Source organism: Populus nigra, chromosome 8, assembly GCF_951802175.1.
Source record: "Populus nigra chromosome 8, ddPopNigr1.1, whole genome shotgun sequence".
In the NCBI taxonomy this organism is placed as follows: domain Eukaryota; kingdom Viridiplantae; phylum Streptophyta; class Magnoliopsida; order Malpighiales; family Salicaceae; genus Populus; species Populus nigra.
This window is the reverse complement of record NC_084859.1, coordinates 13,176,826-13,200,322: the sequence shown is the minus strand read 5'-3', so window position 1 is coordinate 13,200,322 and position 23,497 is coordinate 13,176,826. Positions and strand designations below refer to the sequence as shown.

General features: G+C 34.3%; 3 protein-coding genes across 4 annotated transcripts; all 3 read left to right on the top strand.

Moving 5' to 3' along the window:
• The first annotated feature begins 1,807 nt into the window (after positions 1-1,807).
• Positions 1,808-4,213, top strand: LOC133701125 (uncharacterized). The gene is made up of 6 exons (XM_062124941.1): positions 1,808-1,904; positions 1,991-2,142; positions 2,233-2,342; positions 3,253-3,367; positions 3,495-3,603; positions 3,728-4,213. The coding sequence occupies exons 2-5, from the start codon at positions 2,006-2,008 to the stop codon at positions 3,577-3,579; spliced, it is 447 nt and encodes a 148-aa protein (XP_061980925.1). The 5' UTR covers positions 1,808-1,904; positions 1,991-2,005; the 3' UTR covers positions 3,580-3,603; positions 3,728-4,213.
• Positions 4,214-8,748: 4,535 nt separating this feature from the next.
• LOC133701880 (E3 ubiquitin-protein ligase MBR1) lies at positions 8,749-14,333 on the top strand. Its single transcript, XM_062126043.1, has 6 exons — positions 8,749-9,405; positions 9,710-10,795; positions 11,215-11,409; positions 11,520-11,674; positions 12,779-12,889; positions 13,831-14,333. Exons 1-6 carry the CDS (start codon positions 9,244-9,246, stop codon positions 13,889-13,891), a joined length of 1,770 nt encoding a protein of 589 aa, XP_061982027.1. The 5' UTR covers positions 8,749-9,243; the 3' UTR covers positions 13,892-14,333.
• Positions 14,334-15,573: 1,240 nt separating this feature from the next.
• On the top strand, positions 15,574-22,250 carry LOC133701815 (beta-amylase 8). Of its 2 annotated transcripts, none has more exons than XM_062125926.1 (10): positions 15,574-16,169; positions 16,262-16,471; positions 16,558-16,638; positions 16,793-16,996; positions 17,465-17,659; positions 18,179-18,343; positions 19,186-19,446; positions 20,975-21,187; positions 21,341-21,560; positions 21,936-22,250. In XM_062125926.1, exons 1-10 carry the CDS (start codon positions 15,723-15,725, stop codon positions 21,962-21,964), a joined length of 2,025 nt encoding a protein of 674 aa, XP_061981910.1. In that variant the 5' UTR covers positions 15,574-15,722; the 3' UTR covers positions 21,965-22,250. The 2 variants fall into 2 exon arrangements, with proteins under 2 accessions (XP_061981910.1, XP_061981909.1); XM_062125925.1 differs by having other exon boundaries at positions 16,790-16,996.
• The last annotated feature ends 1,247 nt before the right edge of the window (positions 22,251-23,497 follow it).

Below are 23,497 nucleotides of genomic sequence, written 5' to 3'. Positions count from 1 at the left end.
TTTTTATGTGTTGATGTCAAAAATATTTTTTTAAAAAAAAAATTATTTTGATGCATTTCTAAATTAAAAAACATTTTTTATCGTCACCGTTATCCCAATCTCAAACACACTCTAAAAATGACTACTCGGTTGTTTAAGAATAATTGGGGTGGTTTTTTAAAATATTTTTTTTTTCTGAAAAGTATTAAAATAATATTTTAATTTTTAAAATTTATTTTTTTACCATTAAAAAAATATATAAAAAAATAATTCAAAACAAAAACATTTAATTTTTTTTTTAAAAAAAAAATTGAAACTCACTCTCGGTGAAGTGGATTCAAGTTTCTGTAGTTCAATTAATCATGCATGGGAGGAAAACTATCCGTCATTGTGTACTTTAGAATTTTTCAGCTTATTGTGCAGTTCAGTAGTGTAGTTTATCAGTTTACGTATGACAGGAAAACTAGCACCACCAATGCATATGAGACAAAGTTATTAATTTGGGCGTGTAGAGTTTATGTATATATGAGACAAAATTATTAAGCTGTATTAAATAATTTTCATTTTTTTTTGTAATTTTTAATATCAGTATATTAAAACAAAAAAAAATACTTAAAAAAACATTTTTTAAAAAAAAAACAGTTTGGAAAACATTCTGAACCACGTTACAGTTACAAACACAAACGTTCAAGATAGTCAAAATTGTCCTCTTTGGATAATAATATCACAGGAGGGAAGGAGAGGTAATGGCTGAGAGGTACATTAATATCCCAAGAGACATTTGTCTAGAAAAATAACACCGTGAGATGTTAAAATGGGTAATGCAGCACTGAAACGATGAAGTCATTTCTTTTATTGTTAAAGGAAAAGAAACTTATTCCTTTTTTAAAAAAATACATCAAGATTATATCTATTTTTCTATATTATCTAGAACTATAATTTATAATAGTTATATTAATATTTTTTACCTTTTTTGCTGTTATTTTTATTGTTCATATTATTTAAACTACCAACTAAACCAATAACTCAGATCTTATAGTTTTTTACCCTAGCATTTGTTTACATCGAAAAAAAAATTACTCACCTTGCGACGGAGCGTAGGTATCAAATCTTGTCGGAATGTTAAAAAACTCATTTATTAAAATGTATTTGATCATGTTGAAATTACATTTTTGAGATTATTAACAATTTTTTTTGTCTCAACTATATATATAGTTCTTTTATTGTGCACCTAAGCATCGTGGATTCTCTCACATTTAATTATGGATTGGAGCAGTGAATTTTTTATTTTTATTTTGATCATCGAATTTTTTATAGTGATTTGATCGTTCTATAACCCATAGCCAAATTGAAGATCAATCACTCCTCATTTTTTAACCCAGGTAAAATTAAAAGACATGCAATCAAAGTGAAAAACACAAAGAAACTAGATGGTCATTTCAAACTTGACTAGAAAATTAAATTTGATCCTTTTACTTTGCAATTCATTTATTTTCAATCCCTTTAGTTTTTTCAATATTCACTTTTGATCCATAACTTCATTTCTTTTATTTGTAGGTTTCTCTTATTTGTAAGTCTATGGTTTGAGGTGGGAGAAAAAAAGTTATCAAATTTTGATTCAAAAAAAATAGCTGACACAAATTCTAACTATTAAAATAATTAATTTTAATGCCAACGAGTTTTATTCTATTAAAAAAGTTAAATTCAAGTGTTCTTTCACTCTCAATTGCTTGAAAGAGTATATCTAATCTAGGTTTATTTATATTTTCAGGGTGATTTTGTTTATTTTTAAATAAAGAAAGATTGAAAACTTAATTATCATTCCGCCCAACCCCAAAATAAAAAATAAAACGATTACGAATGCTGCTTGCTTGGCGATACCAAACAGCCGTTAACTTCTGCCCCTCTCCGTACAAAATCAACAAGTTAAAATTAGGGTTTTTTCAATTTATTCCGATGTCTGCTCTTTTCCCTACCAAATAGTTATTAATTTTTTCCAGTGTCTGATCAGGGCTTGGTGAAACAAATGGAGTGGGGTTTTGTACACAAAGCTTGGGAGAAATGGACTTCCATTAACGTCGGCTCTTCTACCGGTGAACCATTGAAGGCTGCTTTGCTTATTAACTATGATCCAAATGCACCATCTCGCTTGCTTTCTATCATGTAAGAGAAACGAAATTATAATTTGAAACCCACAAATGATTTAGTTTTCTTATGTTTGTTAAAGTCTTGATTATGGCGTGGTGGTTTTAGTGCAGAACAAGAAGGTATCAATGCCGTTCCCACTGAAGTGAGCCAGTTTGTTGATTTTGTTAAAAGGAATAAACTTCATTCGGAGAACTTTACTATTGGGCAAAATCAATGTAAGTTTCGCTGTGGTTGCTTACTGAAGGACTTTTATTGGTTACAAGGATAGTGAAGTGTTGATATTAGTGAATGCAGAGTTTTTTTTAGAAATCAAGTTTGTTTTTCTTGAATCTGGCAAAGAAGTTTGTCTCAGTTAAGATCATGTGCTCTTATACTGCAGCCTGTAGCTCAATTTACGCAGCTTAGCAGAATTATTGAGGATATTTGGTTTTGTGTTTTTGACTTATCAAATGTGCACCTCCTCGCAAATGTACCGCATGGATGACTGATCGAACCGTAAAAGAACCTTAAAATGTGTTTTCAGAACATTTCTTTTCTGCCCTTTCAGAGTTTAGGCATTATCGACTGAATCAAATAGGATTTCTGCTTGCTTTTGTTGTGCATGGGATCTATAGATGTGTATTCTGCCTTCCCAGTACATTTGTTTCCCATTATACAAGCAGGATTAGAAAAGCACATACCAATCACTCTTGCTTCTTGTATTTGGCAAAGAAGTAGATAGGTACACTTATAACCCTGTTATGTGTAATACTATAATTTCATAGACATTCTAGCAGTTACAAATGAGAACATTCATTAGTTTCCAAGACAAACCAGAGTGAAATTTTTTTGTTATTTTTGTTTCAATAAAATTAAGGTTTTCTTTTGACTAGAATGATGAGAACAATCTTCAGTCAGAATTGTGATCTTCTAAAGTCAAAGTATGCTGTTCGTGCAAGTCATTGCAGCTTTCCTTGATGCTAGCATTTTTGTGGACCTGACTGCAATTGCTTGGAAAATGCCCCATGCCTTGCATTCTTTATAACATCACACATCCCACTAATTTTGTCTTGCACCATATCATTGTACATTTTTTCTTGTTCTCTTTGTAATATTTATCTTACGGATCCTGAATTGGGTGGACAGATGTGGTTACATCCATTCATGAGAATTGTTTCTGTGCAAGGTCTCTGACTACATCAAAACCTGCTGGTGAAGGTGCCATCATCATGCAGACTTCAGCATTCCTCTTGGTTGCATTGTAATCCCCTTTCTGTTTGTTTTGATATTTTTAGTTTTGACTTTCATATTTGAACAGATTTGGGCTGCTAATGTGAAGAAGTTGAATTTCATCTTGTCTTTTCATTTTGTGAATGTGGCACTGGCAGGTATGATGGATCAATTGGTGCAGCATCCCGTGCTATGGTGGCTGTTGATCAGTTTGCTTGGCAGCTTGGGCGAAGAAATCTGTAACTCATTTTCTACAATGGTACTAGTGTAAGTGTCCTGCCCTGTTAGAGGTTCCTTAAATGGGTTTTGGTTTTTGTCTTGTAAATTTAGTTCCTGATGTTGTTGTTTGTCAGAATCTTTTATCATTGGCTTACTGAATCCTGAAATGCAGGTGTTATCTGTGTCTAGTTGGTTATGTGGACTCCAAGTTTGTGACAGAAACCATTGTTACCCAGTTTCCTTCAAATCTGAGCACTGACTTTTATTCTAAGTAATTACATCAGATCCCCTTCAAAGATTATCTCCATTCCGCAAGGTGACAATGGTAGAAATCGAAGATGTCAAAACTCTTGCTCCTTTTAATTTTTCTTGTGATGTACAGTAGGAAATGATGCTGTTTTTCTCGCATGCCTGGGTAAATTGGCATGTAAATAATTTGTTGAGCTGTTAGGTTGTAGCGCTGCTGGACAAGGCATGCTTATGCAAAGGTAAATTATGTGTTGGAAAGTTAGCTGGGTCCATAGTGGTTTAACAGTGGTCACCTTTTGCTGCATCAATGACTACGGTTATAACTTCCCAGATGAGGGAACTGTTGGGTTTCTCAGTAATGGAAACGATATATATATATTTTTTAATCCCAAAGATTCTGTTATAGTTATTTAAAGTTTAAGATTATCTAAATATTAGATTTTTTTTTTTGAATAATTGTTTCAAAGCTGGATTGTCATAAGCCACAAACCGTTTAATTGTCTGACCTTTAACAGTAATTCACGTGGACCCTTTTAAGAGAGAGGGGATTGCTATACTTTTGAGCATTAGCCTTTTTTTTTAGGTGTTTCTGTACTGTACTTTTGTATTATCATCTAATGCATAGAAAATAAGAGGCATGACTTTCTATTAATGTCAAAATATCAATGTCTCTTAAATAATATCACATATATTATTTTATGTTAATTTTATAAATTATTCAATCAAGTCCTAACTTGATTATTTCTAAGTCTAGAATTGTAATATCTTGTATTAATTATATTCTAGCTCCAAATTTCTAAAACTTATTTGCAATTAAGTCACACTTGATTAATCATCTCATTTTAATTTTTAACAAGTGGTTCTTATGTGAGTGACCCATTAGATTTCCTGATAAGTTGATCCAAATATAATTATAATACTAAATAAAATATGATTAAATAAATTAAACTATTAAATTTATTATCAATTTAACAATTATTTGATTTATATTTAAAGATCAGATACAATGTTTAGCGATGTGTCATGATTCCCTAAATATTATGAAAGTCATAAATGAGTTGACTTAACCTAACGAGTTTCTTGGTGTAATTATTATCATTTCATCAAGAATATTTTAATTTAGACATTATAGCATGAAGTGTGTCTGTTTTATTAAATCATTTTAGTTCTTAACACTATAGTGATTGAATTTTAAAATAAGATTTGAAAGTCTTTTCAAATCTCATTCCATATTAACCAGGGACTTTATAATCAATACTATTTGAAAACAAATAAATTTTTTTTTTAAAAAAAAAATTCATTTAGGGTGATGAATCATTTTTTGATTATAAAATATATTCATATATTTTATATTATATTCAATATTTGTCTGTTTGTTACCTTTTATTAAGATAACATGTGGTTGGAATCAAAACATAACACTCTTTGTATAAAATAACTGAGTGATATCAAGTCAAATGATCACTTATATAATTATCACGTGAGCCTTTTCATAAAAATAAGTGATCTCTTCGTATAAAATTCTTACGTGAGTCACGTGAGTCAATTCAGTTCACATGTCATCTGACAAATCTATGCATATTAGTTCCAAGTATCCCTCATACCTCAATTTATGAGAAAAACTGTTTCTTTTCATAAAAGAATGAATATGATATGCACTAGTCTCAACAATTGTAATTAATATTTAATCCTAATAGAATATTAACTAAGAACATTTAGGAATAATGCTTTGATGCAATAAAAATCTTATAATTATAACAATTTTATAATTTTTTATGCAGAGCATTTTTGTTATACGGATTTTATCTTTACTCTAGATTTACTAATTAAACATTAGATTCATTATTCAAATATGATTAAATATTAAAAATAAAGAAAACCTTTTATTCATAATAAATATATTTTACATGAATAAAATTAATGCAATGTATAATCAATTGATTAGGTACAAATTATATTTACTAACAAGAACAACGTGCAATCCAAGATTCATTGCTTGGGGAGTGAAATGCTTATTAACAGTGCTAATTGGTGGAGAGACCATTGAAGTTTTGGTCAAATTCAACTACATCCCTGTCTTTTTTATTTATTTACTTTGGTTTCTCCTGTTAAACAATCTAAAGAATTAAAGAGAAATACAAAAATAAGAAAGGATAAGAGATACAAAAATAAGAAAAAAGAAAGTTAGGATTTAATTGATAATGCATAATGCAATTAAAATAATAAAAAGGAACAGGTTTAACCTAAATATAAAGAGATTATATATAGATTAAATAAAGGAAACTAAAAATAAAATGTAAAGACTATTATACCCTCAATAAACAATAAAAAAATAATTCTATATTTTTTAATATTTCCCCTCAAACTCATGATCTGATAGCTACAAGCATCGAGAGTTTTCCAAGTAAAAAACAAAAACAGGAAATAGAATGCAACTTGGTAAAAAAATCTATAATTTGTAAAGAATAAGGAACATATGGCAAAGTAATGGTGTGATGCTTGAGATGATGACGAGTAAGATGACAATCGATCTTAATGTGCTTAGTTTGTTCATAAAAAATCGAGTTATGAACAATCTGAATAGAACTCTAGTTGTCACAATATATAAAAGTGAGATGAGAAAGCAAAACTCCCATATTTGCAAGTAACCAACGTAACCAAACAATCTCTTTGATTGTAGATGTCATAGCATGACATTCTGGCTCGATTGAAGATTGAAAAATAATAGATTGTTTCTTGCTCTTCCAATAAATAAGAGAATCACTCAAAAAAATATAAAAACTAGTAACAAACTTATGATATGTGAGATCACTTCCATTATCAGTATCATAATATACACACAACTTCAAGGAAGAAGTGAATGAAAGTAAAAGATTCTAAAAGACTGTATCTCGAAGATATTGCAAAATAGTAAGAACAGTTACCCAATGAACAATAATAGGAGAAACAACAAACCAACTAACAACATGAACAACGTAAGCAATATCTGAACGAGTAATAATGAGATATACCAAGCTCCTAACAATAGTACGGTATAAAGTAGGATTTGACAAAAGTAAATCATTAGAAGAATAATACTTTGCTTTAACTTCAATGAGAGTATCTACAATCTTATTATCAGTAAGTCTAGCTCGTTTAGGAATATCTGCAAAATATTTTGACTGAGAAAGAAAATAACCTTTAAGTGAGTAAGCTACCTCAATACCTAAAAAATATCATAAGGAACTGAAATCCTTCATTTTAATCTGTCTAGCTAACTTTATCTTCAAAACTAAAATACCATCAATATCATTACTAATAATAATCAACAAACAAAGAAAATCAGGATGCAAAAGAAAGAAAAATGAAATACCGAATTGCAGAAATAAAGGGAAACAAAATACCATATTGCATAAACTGAACGAATACCTTCTCGAAATTGTTCAGTCACTTCACACAAAAACCTGTGAAAACTGTGTTTGAGATGAAGTCTTATTCCATAAAACTTCGCTTTGATACCATGTTAAACAATCCACATAAATAAAGAGAAATACAAAAACAGAAAGGGAGGAAGCTAAAGTTCTATTGATATTGTATAATGCAATTAAAATAATCAAAAGAAACATGTTTAACCTAAATAGAAAGAGACTGTATATATGTTAAACAAAAGAAACTAAAAAGAAAATACAAAAACTATTCTATCCTTAATAAACAACAAAACAAAATAACCATATATTTCTTAACATCTTCTACTATTATGTCAATGCAATATATCATCTTCATTAGGGTTCCTTGAGCTACCATCATTGAAAATTAAGATGTAATAACCACACACGTGAATGCCACATGCTATTTAACAGAGTTTAATATATGAAAGTCTAAGGAACTTTAATGAAGACGGTGTATTGGTGTATTGCTTTGACATATGATAGTTCAATGGATCAATGTTACGAAATTAAAAAGTCTGGGGTTTAATCAATAATTCATATTCATGGTTCTATAAACCAATTAACCTATTTAAAAATCATTTTCTCAATCTAGTAATGTCTCTGCCAATATGATTTGAGTAAGAGGAAGAAAATGTCTTTTTTTTTTCAAAACATTATTGTTTCAATTTTTTTTATTTTAAAAAGTCCAAACTTAGATTAATCCAAGTTAATTGAGTTACGTCAATGCCATCAAATATGATGTGTTAAGAGCATCTCCAATGCAGATACTAAATCTCCAATGCATATGCTAAATGAAAAAGCTAAAAATAAATAAATAAAATATTATTTTGGCTTTTCAATGCTTATTTTACTTGTTTAAAGAAAAGTGTTGTACAAGAATTGCTCAAGTAAGCTAGTTATTTAAGCAATATTGTTCTTAACGTCTTCTAGTTTGGACCTTAAGGTGAGCCCTCTTTTTATTTTTTATCCTTTTATGAAGTCTAGTATTGTAGACTCTGGCAAAGGATTTATATTTCAAATACCTGTTATACACATTCCATAATTCATAAATATAAATGTATTTTTAAATAAAAATTATTTTAAAAAAACAATTGTTAAAATATTATTAAAAACATTTAGCACAACAAAATCAAAACTTGTGGCAGTTGAATTCTATAATTTAAAACGCGTTAGTAACAAAATGACTCTTCATTAAACATATTATAATGTCTTTAAATATAAAGTTATTTGTAGACTGTTTGTTTTATTAGTCTTAAAAATTTTATTTTTTTATTTTAAATTATTTGTTTTAATATTTTGATTTGATAATATTAAAAATAGAATTTTAAAAAATATAAAAAATATTATTTTAATATATTTTAAAAAACAAGATATTATAATTACAAATGCTACCTACCACCCAAAAAGACCTATCCTTCCCATCCCCCCCTCTCTCTATCTCTCAAAAATTGAAAATAATAAATAAATATAAAAGAAGCCCCATCATTCCCACGTGGCTTCCCGTCAAAAACTTTATACCTAAAATACCGCATGCAAATCAGTAAAGGAGCCCATGTTCCTTCACCTTCGTCTTCTCTCTTTCCTTTCAAAGTGCACAGTCAAGACCCTCGCTGAAACGCACACAGACACGCACTTCCTTGAAAAACCAGTCTACTTCCCCACTCTCTCTGCAAGTAGTTACTTTGTCTCATTCCCGCATCTAATTTCGATCAACATTTTCATTTTCAATTGCCCTTTACTAACAAATATTAGTATAATCACTCAAAAAACAGAACCATATGTGATTTTCACTAATTCTCTCTCTTTAGATCTACAAATTTTTAAAAGATCGAAACTTACAAGAACCCATTTCATTTTTTTAAACAAATTTAAAAGCCCACTTCACCAAACTCTCATTAGTTTCCTGTAAATGTAATGCCTCTCGGTTTGAGATCTGGAAGGTTGAAGCTTCGAGGGGCCAGTGATGTAATTCGGGTGGCATTTTGTTGCGAGTGATATTTAAAGAGGAGAGATGGGATCCAGTGGAAGCAAAGCATATCGTGGTGGTGCATCGTCGTCGTCATCATCAAGTGGAAGTGGACGGAAGGGAAAATCTAAAGGGAGGAGTAAGGTTTTCCAGTCTTCTTGTTTGGGTACTTCTTGTGGATCTCGCGATAGTACCAGTGGTGACCGTGTCAGTCGCTCTATCATTGCTTCATCTTTGACTTATTTGGTTGTCTTACTTTTAGTTTTCTCAATTTTAATGCAGTTTAATTCTTCTGTTTATTCACTCACTCGTATGCAATGTCAATGGAAAATGCATGTTTTCTTTTCTCGAATCGTGGAAAATGTGTTAACGTAACTTTTTAGGACTTGTGTTTATTAAGTATCATCATTGTTATTGTTATGATGCTATCATTGATTTGTAAGAATGATGTGAGAGTTTATTGGTTATAGGTTTTTGAAGGACTAAAGTTGTTTTACCCATGCTCTTTTAGGTTTGTGATGATGGGAATAAAGAAAATTGTGAAGGAAATGCTTCATCTACTAACCGGAATGAAATAGACTCCGATGAGGTTAAAATTGAGTGTTATGGAAAGGTTAAAGTGGAGCAATCTGATAAAACGCCCTGTATATCGTCGGATGTTGAGCTCGATGAATGGAATCAAGCAAGTATCACAAACACTTCATCTAGAACAGGTAGCAGCTCTGCTCGAGCTGCTGCACCTACACAGTCATCGACCTTTCCAAGTCGGCTTCTTTCTCGCTTGAGTTTTATTCCCGGTAATGTGAGTTTTAGGTTGAGCAGAGCAGTGAGTTTAGGGTCGTCAAGGGCACATCACACTCATTCTACTGGTCCCAGAATGTTTGATGCTGAAGATGAGATTCGCCATCATCCACAGTCTGCCAATTCTGTTGTTGATGGAAATGGAAATGAAATACAACAAATTAGTGATTTATTGGCTACATCCCTGGTGAGTAGATCTGCTGCACATCATCATGAAGATACGGCTGCTGGTTTGCAGTTGCATAGTCAAGCACCTGATCTCTTGGACAACATGCAAGAAGACCAGAATATTTTTTCAATTCGCAATTCAGGAAGAGATGGAGGTGGAAATAGAATGGAGGTTGATGCAAACTTACGTTCTCCTAGAATGTTTAATGACATGGATGGGATTGAGACTAGACTTTCCGATAGGCGAATTGGAGCACGAGAACCTGCTGAGCGTAATTTTCGTTTTAGCCGAACCTTAAGTGTTGGAAGACTTCGTGATAGAGTTCTTCGTCGGTCATCACTACCGGAACTTACATTTTGTCCCTTGCAACAAGAGAGAGAAATGAGAGGTTCTAGCCAGGGTAGTGGGAGACAGGCAGTGGGTGGGGAGATGAGGGTGTCAGAATCTGAAGGGATTACTCTAACCTCCACAACTGCACTGGGTTATCCTCCATCTGGCATGTCTAGCTCACTGTTCAGCATTCAAGATCATGAGGTGGAAACCTCTAGAACAAGAGAAGCCAGGTATCGTGACTTGCTAGAGCATAGATCAAATTTCCTTGAACGGAGGAGAAGAATACGATCTCAGGTATGTAAATTCCCTATACTTTATAATTATTGAAAGTTTCCATAGGACATATTTTCATCTAAAGAACACATTGTGCCTGGCTTGTAACTTTTTAGGTTGAACATTGAGTATTATATATGTTGTTGAACAGTATGTGGTGAAGTAGTGGATGCTTTCTACATGTAGAGCAGATCATTTGATGGTCTTGTTTGGGATTGACTTGGGTCAAAGCCATTCCTGTTGCTTATATAAAATTAACATTTCCTGCATTGTGCTTACCTGCTGTTGGAACAGTTTTCAACTGAAAGGCAATAAAAGGGACCCATCTATATCTGGGCTAAATCTCATGTCTCTTTCAACCTTGCTTTCCTTTGTACTTTCTTTACCTTTCCAGTGCTTGAAATTGAACAAATTACTGACCATCGCATCGAAGGGTTTAGGTTCGTGCTCTTCAGAGGTTGGGAAGCCGTTTCGAAAACCTCTCTGGACATGAGAGGTCTTGTATTTTATCCGGTCAACACAGAACAGGTCGCTGTACATGTCGTGTAAATAATCGAGATGCAAACTTAAATGATGACACAAGTGCTAGGGCTAGCATATCAAGAATTGTCATGTTAGCTGAAGCTCTATTTGAGGTAATAGACCGTTAGCTTTGTGCTGTTTTATCCTCCAGTTTTTATCTCCATTTTTTTCTCTTTTTTTATTTAGATCTTTGTGAGCTGAATCTTTCATACTGTATAATCAGGTTCTGGATGAAATTCACCAGCAATCAGTTGTATTATCCTCTCGTCCTTCCATGTCTTCACTTGGATCTGTACCCGCTCCTAATGAAATAGTGGAATCTTTGCCTGTTAAATTATATTCCAAGTCCCAGAAACATCAGAATGAGGATACAGCTCAGTAAGTAGCCATATTTGCTGATCAGATTTTAGTGTATTATATTTCTCAGATGGAAGTGACTAAATTTTTGTTTGAAAAGCTCAAATATAACAATGAATGTGTATCTATGTATGTATAGGGTTTTTAAGTGCAAATAATTTGTATTCCTGGCTTCTGATTTTACATCAAGGCCAATATAGTGAAGGTTCTGTGTAGATACATTTTAGGGTTGGCAGTTGACAGTGAGGATTTCTATATATTTCCCCAATCGACAAACTTTAAGGTAACTGCTTGTATCACCTACATCTAGAAAAATTGCAATCTGGTTAACTGCTGGTGAAAAATTCTACAAAGACTGCTTCGGATCAAGTATCTAAAGTGCCTGCCAGGCTCTGAGCTTACCTTCACAAAATGAGAAATCCCATTGCCGCGACAAAGTGTTAGTCTAATACCTTGGGAACCATATCTCCTGTTATCTCCTCCATGTGGTAACTTAAATCTCCTCAATCTTCCTAATCAGCCTGCTGTCCCAGTAATTAAGCACTGATTTTCTCCAGTTTCAATGTTGCGTCTTTTGCACTCTAATAGGAACCCTGCAACCTGATTTGAATTTTCCATTGAATAAATGCTTTGAAGGGATGCCTTGTTTATTCTGAGCAATGTATTGTGATAACATATATAATTGCTTCTCCATTTCCTCAAATCTTCTATTCTACATGCAGGCAGCTACATTGAAACCATCTAATGTATTATATAGTTAAGCAGTTGACATGTTCAGTGTACAGTTAGTTACCTTCATATTAAGTACCACATAAAGCCCACTTCAATAAAGTTTGTGATCTTCTTCTTCTTGTCATGAAAAGGTGTCATATTGTGTGTAAGAATTATTTTTTATTATCTGCAGTCTTTTGTGTAAGTTTTTAATGCTTGTTCCAGGTTAGAAGGTTCACCAAGCAGTGTTTCTTCCTTCTGTTTTCATAATCTTGTTATTTTCATTACATTGTTGTATGCTTTTCTTATCCAAGTCAATGAAGTTTGATTGAATTTTTATAGTGCATCACTGTCTCTTTATCATGATGATCTTTTTACTTATGCTCCTCTGCCTTTTTGCCATTTAAATAACAGATGTTACATATGCCTTGTGGAATATGAGGAAGGAGACAGCATGCGAGTGTTGCCTTGCCATCATGAATTCCACAGAACATGTGTAGACAAGTGGCTTAAGGAGATTCACAGGTATTCTTTTTGAACCCTGAATTTTTAACTAACAGCCTATAAATACATGCATCTACACATGCATGTTTAAAATAAACTCTTTTGTTGTGAAACTACACAATCTTATTTGTTCCTGCTTAAGTTTTTTTGTTTTTTTTTTGGTAATGTTGAAGGACAACTCTGCAGAAAATTTGAGATTGTCAAACTTGTATTTGCAGTACACATGACTCACATGTTGGGTCACTGACTAGTGATGCTAATATAAGTTGATAAAACTGACTGAAGGTTACACAATGTTGACTAGAATGCCAAGCACAACTATCAGAATGGCTCCAAAATTTCGTTTGTTGCCAGATCAGAGCAACTATTCAGAACTCCCAGTGTATTTTCACTCTTTGCTACATTGATGTGGGGTCCTTGTCTATTGTAAGTAGGTCCCAAATGATCTAACAGAGGGTGCACTTCACTGGAAGCGCTACATAATTCCTCATATCATAAGGCTTATCAAATTTGTGTCATCTGACTTTGTCTTGTTGAATCACTAGAAATCTAAAAATGGATCTGGGCTTTTGGGTTTTTCTGGGTGCTGTGAGTTCTGCGTGTCTTTCAAATGTGCAGCAACAGATTTTTTGTTGGTATTTGCTTGATAGCAACCTCGAGGTTGGCCTGATTTATATCTTTGCTGGAGTGTTTTTTTATATCCAATGGCTTGCCTGACTTGTATAATTGAGTGCAAATTGTAACCCGTAAGAGGAAATTTGTTACTAGCATGACCACACCGGGTCTTAAAAGGCACAACTCATAACCACTGGCTGTCCCCATGAGAACATTATTATGCAGATTAAATGCTTTGCATGCTAGCTGCTGATATAATGTCAGACTGCTCCCTCTTCTTTTAAGTTTTAATGTTATTTTGGCAGTGTATTATCTAGTCGTTTGCCTTACTTTTTAATGGTTTGCAGGGTATGTCCACTTTGTCGTGGTGATATTTGTAGATCTGAATCATCGCCTGCTGAAAACTAAGGCGACCAGTTTACAAGCAGCTACCTGATGACCTCAGGAACTCCTGCCATCACCAAGTTCTCCAGCATGACAAATGTCTCAAAAGTTCAGTCCTTTTCTAACAGCACAGGTGATTTTTCTGTGGTTTCAGTGCAAGCTGATTAACGTTAAATTCTGGCTGAAATGAAATGGACTGAACCATGGTTTGAGGTGGTCGGCTGTATGTGGGGTAGAATTTTTGCTCATTCCATTTTTTTTCATTTGGCCTGGAAACCCAAATGATATATTCAGCAAAGAGGCTCTTTTATCATATTGAAAACATCAAGCATCTAATATCAGTCCTTCCCTTATTTTGGTGCTTATTCTCACAGGGATCCAACTTGTAACGATTTCTCTTGTTCACCACCGTGTATTTTATTTTCGAAAGTAATACAAAATTTGGTGATCCCAGTATTTGATTCAATCAGATATCTTCTCCATGAAGGTTATGAAACCACTAGATTTTCATTCTCGGATTCCGGAGCCCCCAATCCTTCTAGTTCCATCCTAAGCCTAATTAGTCTAATTTTTATGGTTAAGTCTAAAAATCCCACAAAATGGATCCTAATCCCTTCAGCCACTGAACTCTTAACACCATATCACACGAGGGCCTATATTTGTAATCCATAATCTTTACCATTGCATTTGATGAAATCTCTAATTGTATTTGTATGGCCTTCACAAACAACTCATAACTGGTCAATGCTCTCGTCTCCTTCATTTCCTGAAACCACGTTATCGCCCTCCCCTCCATGTGAAAGCTTGCCATGAATAACATATGATGTGTTATGATAATTGAGAAAAGGGCTGGATTTATATTCCCAACTCATGAGATTATCGCTGTTAAATTGTGGAAAATCTAACATCACTGGTCTCAATTGAATCTGTTGCTGGTCTTTTGGTGGCTCGGTCTCATTCAATAAATTGGTTGTTCCTCCTCTTGCTGATGATCCAAGTTGGTTACGGTTTCAATAATCGGCACATTCGGGCTCCGTGAATATTGCAAACCAAGGAAAACCCAGCTCTAACACCAAATTGAAATAAATCTCAAATTGAATCGAGGACAATAATGAAAATTTATTGAATTCAAGGATTGGATTAGAAATAGAAAAAAGGATTCAATTAGCCATAACTAAGGACCCAATTAAATAACACCTAGAATTTCTAGGTTGATTCAAGGTATTATAGGCCTCTAAGAGCTAACTAGACAGTCAATAATAGTTTTATAACAAAGAAAAACGATCCCAGACCATGTTGGAATTATGGGTATAGTTTTCTCCCTAATAAGAAAACGTCTTTCATCCCCTTTCCAAGTGCCCATTCCTAAATATAGCCCTTCCTTCATCCTAATTATCCATCCACCCTTCCAATTCTTTTGAATATTTAAGGAGTGTTTGGACGCTGGTAAAATTTGATTTTTAAAATTTTTGTTTTATTTTTTAAAATTTATTTTTAACAAATCAATGAAAATCTTACAAGAAGACAAAAAGACTTTGAGCTTTTCTTGCTGTTCCTTCTTTGTTGTCGGCCACCATGTAACATGGACCCTTTACAAAACAATATATTATTACTTAAGAAGCCCAACATAAAATAAATAAAAATAAAGCCCAACTCCAAATTGCCCAACAAACAAACAAAGAAAAATATAAAGCAGACAAGTTGCAGAGAATGCTTCGCCTTGCCTGAGAGAGAAACAAACAAACGCCATGAGCCAAAACTATAATAAAAAAAATAAAAACATAGAAAACAATACCAAACCAAACGTTCTTCAGCTCTAAAATCTACACAGAGACTGACTCCAAATGTAAAAAAAATGAACACAAACAACAGTAATCAGGATCTCCTAATCAACCCTCAGCAAACCCAAATTCCCCAACCCGACCCATATTCTCACCTACCCCACCCCGTCCAACCAGGCCCTAGCCCTCACCCTCACCCTCAAACCCGCCGTCCACGAGGCTTCGCCGCCACTGCCGCCGCAGCTGCATCAGCTGATAACTCCTCCGCTGTTTCATCTCCCAATGCCTCGGGTAAAGGTAAGAGAGAGAGAGAGAAAGAGAAGGAGAGAACCAAGCTTCGAGAACGACACCGTCGTGCTATTACAAGCAGAATGCTCACTGGTCTTAGACAATACGGTAATTTCCCTCTCCCTGCGCGTGCTGATATGAATGATGTTCTCGCTGCTTTAGCGCGTGAGGCTGGTTGGACTGTTGAAACGGATGGCACCACTTATCGCCAGTCACCTCCTCCTTCACATACGGTTAGTATGCTAGTCGTTTGCTTGAATTAGGGTTTCGTGATGTTGAAAATTAGGGTTTTGATTGATAATTTGTAATTAATGTGTTTGAAAAGGGATCATTTGGAGTGAGGCCAGTAGAAAGTCCATTGCTAAAGAATTGTGCGGTGAAAGAGTGTCAGCCGTCGGTTCTTAGAATTGATGAGAGCTTGTCACCGGGGTCGCTTGATTCGATGGTGATTAGTGAGAGAGAGAATTCGAGGAATGAGAAGTACACAAGTGCGAGTCCCATTAATTCTGTCATTGAATGCTTGGATGCTGATCAGGTAATTGATTGATTTATTGAATTTGATGTTGTCGGAATATGTTTGTTTGATAGTGTGGTTGATTGTTGGGTGTGTTTGTGGTGCAGCTTATACAAGATGTTCATTCTGGCATGCACCAAAACGATTTCACGGAGAATTCTTATGTCCCTGTTTATGTAATGCTTGCAGTAAGTGTCTGGTTTGATTTGAATTGTTGATGTAGTGGCATTTATTTGTTCATGTCATTTTTTTTTTTACATTTTGTGCAAGGATTGGCTCTCTCTTTTGTGTTGATCTTCTAATGTTTTCCGTGGATGCCAATTTGTTGAATCATGGTAGCAGAATGGGTTTATCAACAATTGCTGCCAGTTGATTGACCCACAAGGAGTTAGACAGGAGTTAAGTCACATGAAGTCTTTAGATGTGGATGGTGTGGTTGTGGAGTGCTGGTGGGGAGTTGTTGAAGCATGGAGTCCTCAGAAGTATGCGTGGTCTGGCTATAGGGAATTGTTTAACATTATCCAAGAATTCAAGTTGAAGTTGCAGGTGAGTTCTAATGATTTATTTGACTTGTATGTGTGTGTACTACAATAAAAAAAAGAAAGATTAACAGATACTTAATCACGTTTTTGTCAAAATGGAATGGACCTGTTATTTTGGTTGGAACTGGAATCTAATGGAGACCATCATAAAGCATGAAACTTTCATCAAAATAACATTCATCGATAAATTGCTTATTCTATAAGATCATGATTTTCTTAAACTCCTTCATTTTTAAACAAATAGTTTTTTCCACTATGGCAAAGCATGGGTTTGAGGACCTTTCTGGTGCATGCATCAATTCTTTCCTTGAATTCTTATGCTCCTTTGTTTTTCTTATGAGAATATGTATTTATTTTATCAGAAACTTTCTTCACTGGCGTCCTCATTAAATGCCCTGTTCTTATATGGAAAACACCTTTCTGCTGGTTGTTGAATGGTATTTAAATCTCAAACCTGTCTTAAATCTTGAAGGTTGTAATGGCATTTCATGAATATGGAGGAACTGACTCTGGCGATGTTATGATCTCCCTCCCCCAATGGGTTTTAGAAATTGGGAAAGATAACCAGGACATATTTTTCACAGATCGTGAAGGAAGGAGGAACACTGAATGTCTATCTTGGGGCATTGACAAAGAGCGAGTTCTAAAGGGAAGAACTGGTATAGAGGTATATATAAAAAAATTTCCACGTAGCCACCAACATCCTTTTTCTTTCATGGTGTTTTCTTCTAGCATCTATTACATTATTGTCTCTATACTTCTCTTATTCCTCTTGCCACTGTTGCTGTCTCTCTCTCAAAATAGTAATTATAAAATATAGGCTTTTAGTAATAGAACCTAATGTTGTGCTATCAACACTACCTTAGGTCGTGTGATGCAAAATAATGCATTTTCATGTTAGAGTAGGAGGTTGTTCTTTTACTTTTCTGCTAACTTGATGAAGCTAACTAGATTTCATTGTATCTAGTTCTATGAGGGAGTGATAGGATAGGCATAACTTATGTAAAAAGAGTAAAGAAATAGAAAGGTTTGGAAGAAAGACTTTAAGGCATGCTTTCATCAGCAGCCTTTTAGCTCTATGCTGAGTATGCCAAACTCAAGTCATTGAACATACTTTCTGTACCTTATGGCGCCTGCACAGTTTTTTTAATTTGTGTTTCATATTGTGATTCTTAATTATATGCAGGTTTATTTTGACTTCATGAGAAGCTTCCGGACGGAGTTTAATGACTTGTTCACAGAGGGCCTTATTACTGCTATTGAAATTGGACTTGGACCGTCTGGGGAACTGAAGTATCCATCCTTTTCAGAAAGGATAGGATGGAGGTATCCTGGTATCGGTGAGTTTCAGGTATCTTTTTATGTTAACCCATGATATGCATGTCTCTCTCCTGTGCTGTATTTGTTTGAAGTTCATTGCAAAGCTTTTGATTTTTAGTGGTTCTTGTACATTGACTGTAATGGAAAATTTTATCTTGTGATTTTTCTACTGCTTGAAGTCTATCTTTATTGTGTATTTAGAACTGAATCTTTGTCATATTGAATGGGATCGGATTCTAAGTTTGATTCATCCACCAATACTGATGGAAAATAAACATGAAGGCTGTTTATGTTATGCAGGTTTCTTGTGCTGATGACAACCTACGGTTCTGAAAAATGAAGAAGAAAATTTAAGACCTTCTTTAGTTTATTTTTGGTAAAGTGAAAGTGGTTTTGGGTTTTGTCTCATGCAATTGGTTATGTGCTATTTGATAATACTTCTTTAGAAAATATATCAGCTTATCAGCAGCCTCATTGTCTGTAAGAGACTTGATCCTTAAGAGTACTTACTCTTATGCAACCACCAGCCTGTGAGCTATCAGCATTTCATTGGTTGCCTTCAAGTATTCATGTTGGAGTTACCTACTTATATTGTTTATTTAAAGCATAGCAGTATAGTTTTTAATTTTGGGATGTAGTTCTGAAAGAAGAATATATCCAACTTTAGCTAGTGCTGCATCATGGATGCCATATTCTGTTAATATGCGATGTTCCTGCTTGGAAACCCTAGCTTGATGATTTGCATTGTTTATCTATTTTGCTCCTTATATTCTTGCTCTTTATTACTCGTTCTTCTATTGCATATGGTTTCAATATAGTTTGATTTTAGTTGATGTTCATCGTGCATGACCAATGCTGATTGCTTCTGTACAGTGCTATGATAAATATTCACAACAAAATCTTCGCAAAGCAGCTAAATTGCGTGGACATTCATTTTGGGCTAGGGGGCCTGATAATGCTGGTCAGTATAATTCAAGGCCACATGAAACTGGATTCTTCTGTGAACGAGGTGATTATGATAGCTACTTTGGTCGCTTTTTCCTCCATTGGTATTCCCAGTCATTGATAGACCATGCCGATAATGTTTTGTCTCTCGCAAGCTTTGCATTTGAGGATACAAAAATCATCATCAAGGTTTGTGCATTTAGAACTTCTTGAACTGGATTTTAGAATGATTTCTTACTATTGTTAGGAATGCTAGTCTTTTTCTAATCCACTTAAAAGATAGTTATGATCCAAATCCTAGAGAAATCCACGGTCCATGTTGGTATGCTTTGCTTTTATTTCGTTTTATTTTTATTGGGACAATAACACAACAGGAAGGACTGGTTGGGGGATGGGAATTAGTATACTGATTCACTTTCTTCCTTCCCCTTCTTTAGTTATTCCAATCCAAACATTTTTAAGTGCTGTAACAAAAAAAATAGATATTTTGCAATTGACATGAGACCTAATACCTGATTCTATTAAGTATTGTTCTTAATTAGAAATTTACCATTGAAAAAAAATATATTCTATTTCTAACCAATAGAAATTGAATATTTTTTAGACTCTAGATACTATTTAGAAATAGGTAAATGAATAAAATAATATAAAATAATTTCCGCAATCTGCCCAGCTTGCTTTGTCACGTCACCTGCATGGTGATACAATTGTTACTGCCACCGTCATCATGCTCCACCTGCTTTCAGTGTCACTGATGGTATTCCACTTCTATTATGCCCTGGATCAATTCTAGATGCATCCAAAGAGATGCTCAAATCCTTTCTCATTGGGTTGGGCACACTGGGGCGGGTTCAGATATATGCTATCTTGAACAATTTTAGCACCAAAAAATTTAATAAACTGTATAACGAACCATGAGCCCACAAATCAAATTAAGCTGAGACAATGTGCCAAAACTTGTTCCCTTGATCTTTCATCTCCTCTGTAAATTGTCAACAACTAGACTCCTGTCCAATCTGCCTTGCCAAAAAAGCAAAGCTGGTAGAGAATTTGTTCCTCGTTCATTGCACTTTGGTTTTGATGGGGCTCTGTATTAAGGTTTAACACTGACTTCATGTTTATCTGTATCTTGCATTTTCTTATAATCCAGACAGCTTTCTCACCATAAATTTGTCTCCTTTTCATTTTATCTCTCATTTGTCATACAAAACCTCAGAGTCCTCCTGGGAACTGCAATTGCAAAATCATTTAGGTCTCTCAGTTTTCTTATGACAACAGGACCTCACACAAGTCTCTGCCCGCCACCAACCTGGCCATCCTGCCTTATTTTCCATCCCAGAAAAACACATTTTTTTAGCCTTGATAAACACAGCTCCCAAGCTTCCTCGTTCTGGTATACCAATTTGTCTGTTTGATTAACAACACTTATAGGATTGATACATTTCACTGACATGTTTGTTGGGCAGCCCTGGCCAACTGGATTAGTGTTTTTGTAAGTTTATGTTGTGTGTGGGATTTAACTACACTTTCATTTCCAGCTGGTTGATCACAAATGGTAGATTTTGGAGATGATTTTTTTATGCATTTTAGAACTCTAATCAAGTGGATAGTGGATTTGGAGGTGGTTTATGTGAAAAAAAAAATGAATCTATATTGTCTTCTATCCAAACTAACATACGGTTTCTTATGAACTTCAATCACGTTGATGCATGTGCAGGTTCCTGCAGTTTATTGGTGGTACAGGACAGCAAGCCATGCAGCAGAGCTAACAGCAGGATACTATAACCCGACAAACCAGGACGGATATTCTCCAGTTTTTGAGGTTTTGAAGAAACACTCGGTGATAATGAAGTTTGTCTGCTCAGGATTGCCAGTTTCAGGTTTTGAGAATGACGAAGCACTTGTTGATCCAGAAGGCTTGAGTTGGCAGGTGATGTTGTTTGTGGGATCCCTTAACTTGGTTTATTCCTCAGGCTATTTAGTATCTTGGATATTCTTAGCAACTTTTGGCTCATGTTCATGAACTGCTTTAGTTACTTCTATGCGTTTGAAGGAGTTGATGAACTGTCATTTGTTCCCACAGATTCTGAATTCTGCTTGGGACCGAGGATTGACAGTGGCTGGTGTAAATATGCTTGCCTGTTATGACAGAGAAGGGTATAGGAGAGTGGTTGAGATGGCAAAGCCAAGGAATGATCCCGACCACCATCACTTTTCATTTTTCGTGTATCAACAGCCATCAGCTTTAGCTCAAGGAACAATTTGCTTTCCAGAGTTGGGTTACTTTATCAAATGCATGCATGGTAAGAAAAGTAAAGCTATTTCTGTTTCTCAAAAACTTAGTCAATGGGTGGTCAGACAGTCCATTGCAAAAAAGTTGCTTCTCTTTATCTTCTGCCTCCATCCATGTAATTTGATTCCTGTGTGGAAGAAGATCGCTAGTGTCTTGAAAGCTAATAATGTTCAATCTCTCTTGATTTGTCAGTAACTGAATCAATTTTTTTGAGAAACAACACATTGCTTGGTAATCAATTAAGAAGAGAAATGCCAAACCTTTAATATGAAGAACATCGCTCACATCATGTCAATATTTACTCCAAGTTCATATGGAGATTTTTATTTTTTCATTTATTTTTTCCAGCCCTTTGTAATGTTAAATCCTAATTCAATATCTGCAGGTGAGATAACGGGTGATCTAGTATCCTGATGGGGTGTGGATTTTTCTCTTTGGTAGTGTGAGCACAGCCGCTAGTTTCAACTGCAGGCTGTAGGTCAGATGATGGTAGTATGCAGGGCATAAAAGCTTAACTGCGGTTCCAAGCGCAGAATTCTGTAAGATTACTTTTAAGTCTTTGTAAATTATGCTATCTTGGTCTGCCTGTGAAAGCAGGACAGAGTCTCTTAGGCGGGCATGAGGATAATCTTAATTTAAGATTTTGCATTTTGTTCATGGAATCAGAAATGCAAGTAATGAGATCCCCAAAATTCATCAACGCAAAGTATTTTTTATGCTACGATTCCCATGGCTTCTTTTTTTTAAGTACTGTTTTTCCCTACTTAACTTTGATTCCCATGTGATTAATACGGCTATAAACCCAGGGTAAAATTTAGAAGAAAATGATAAATAAAACAAAAGGAGTTCGATAAATGAACTTGATTTGAATTGGAATATAACAATAGAGTTCTGCTTTTGAAATTCCAGTAGTTTGAAAATATGCGGTACACGAGAAGTGAAACTGGAGCTGTTATTGTACGCTTTGCAAGTTTAACTTTATAGAATTAGATAAAAAGAAGAGAGAAAATCTCTTCTGCCCAAAAACCCTGAATAGCATAAGAGAAGAGCTGGTCTTGGATGCTGTCATTCTTCCTCTCAAGAGCTTGAGTGGGCTCTCAATCTTGAGTGAGCTAGGCTCCTCGTGAGTTTTCACATGTCGTGACAGTGGGTGCTACCAATGTTTGACAATAAGATAAATCAACAAATTAATGATGTGAAGAAATAAATGTCTTATACAAAACTTTCCATTATAAAGATGAAATCACTGAACGGTAGACGGTAGAAAATACACAAGAATTTAGTAATAATTTGATTGTTTCCATCACAATAACTTCCCCATTAATAAAACTCAAAACTCCAGGTTAAATGAAACTGAAATTCAAGAAGGAAGCACACGATATGACCTTAGAAAACTCAAGAATTCTCTCACCTCTTCCAACATTTCTCCTATCTAGTTGATATTTAGCATGGTACACCTCTTCAAACATTTCTAAAAAATATTTGATATTTAGCATGTTGTACCAGTCACTTCCATTAGCAGTTTGCTCATGCCTGATTATACCTTCCAATTCTGTAAAGGAAACTGACCTAGCTAAAATATGTCTCACTTTTCATATATTTTTAACAAATTTTAATTCTAATATCAAACATGTTGTTTCTTTTTTTTTGAATGAATTACTGGGCTTATCATATATGGTTAGAAATCTTAGAGATGTCTAGTTTCCAGCCTAACTTGAAATATAAGAAAATTCCCCTTGTAACTCCATATATGTCCCAAATAGTATACGAAGATTTAGTTTGACAGATTTGACAAGATTTATCTAGCAATTTTGACCCTAAGAAATAATACGCACTTGAACTTCATTTGACCTAAAAATTTACCACAATATAACTTCATGTTTATAGTATCTCCATGTACAAATTTAGCTTGATTCGATGTATGGTTTGAGAGATATGTCTGATCCC

Bases quoted from the DNA above. Each gene is read 5' to 3' on its own strand.
- LOC133701815 (XM_062125925.1), top strand. From the start codon at position 15,723: ATGAACACAAACAACAGTAATCAGGATCTCCTAATCAACCCTCAGCAA. The intron at 16,170-16,261 runs GTTAGTATGCTA...GTGTTTGAAAAG, and splicing joins CACCTCCTCCTTCACATACG to GGATCATTTGGAGTGAGGCC. The intron at 21,188-21,340 runs GTGATGTTGTTT...TTGTTCCCACAG, and splicing joins CAGAAGGCTTGAGTTGGCAG to ATTCTGAATTCTGCTTGGGA.
- LOC133701125 (XM_062124941.1), top strand. From the start codon at position 2,006: ATGGAGTGGGGTTTTGTACACAAAGCTTGGGAGAAATGGACTTCCATT. The intron at 2,343-3,252 runs GTAAGTTTCGCT...TTGGGTGGACAG, and splicing joins TACTATTGGGCAAAATCAAT to ATGTGGTTACATCCATTCAT. The intron at 3,368-3,494 runs GTAATCCCCTTT...TGGCACTGGCAG, and splicing joins GCATTCCTCTTGGTTGCATT to GTATGATGGATCAATTGGTG.
- LOC133701880 (XM_062126043.1), top strand. From the start codon at position 9,244: ATGGGATCCAGTGGAAGCAAAGCATATCGTGGTGGTGCATCGTCGTCG. The intron at 11,410-11,519 runs GTAATAGACCGT...CTGTATAATCAG, and splicing joins TAGCTGAAGCTCTATTTGAG to GTTCTGGATGAAATTCACCA. The intron at 12,890-13,830 runs GTATTCTTTTTG...AATGGTTTGCAG, and splicing joins TGGCTTAAGGAGATTCACAG to GGTATGTCCACTTTGTCGTG.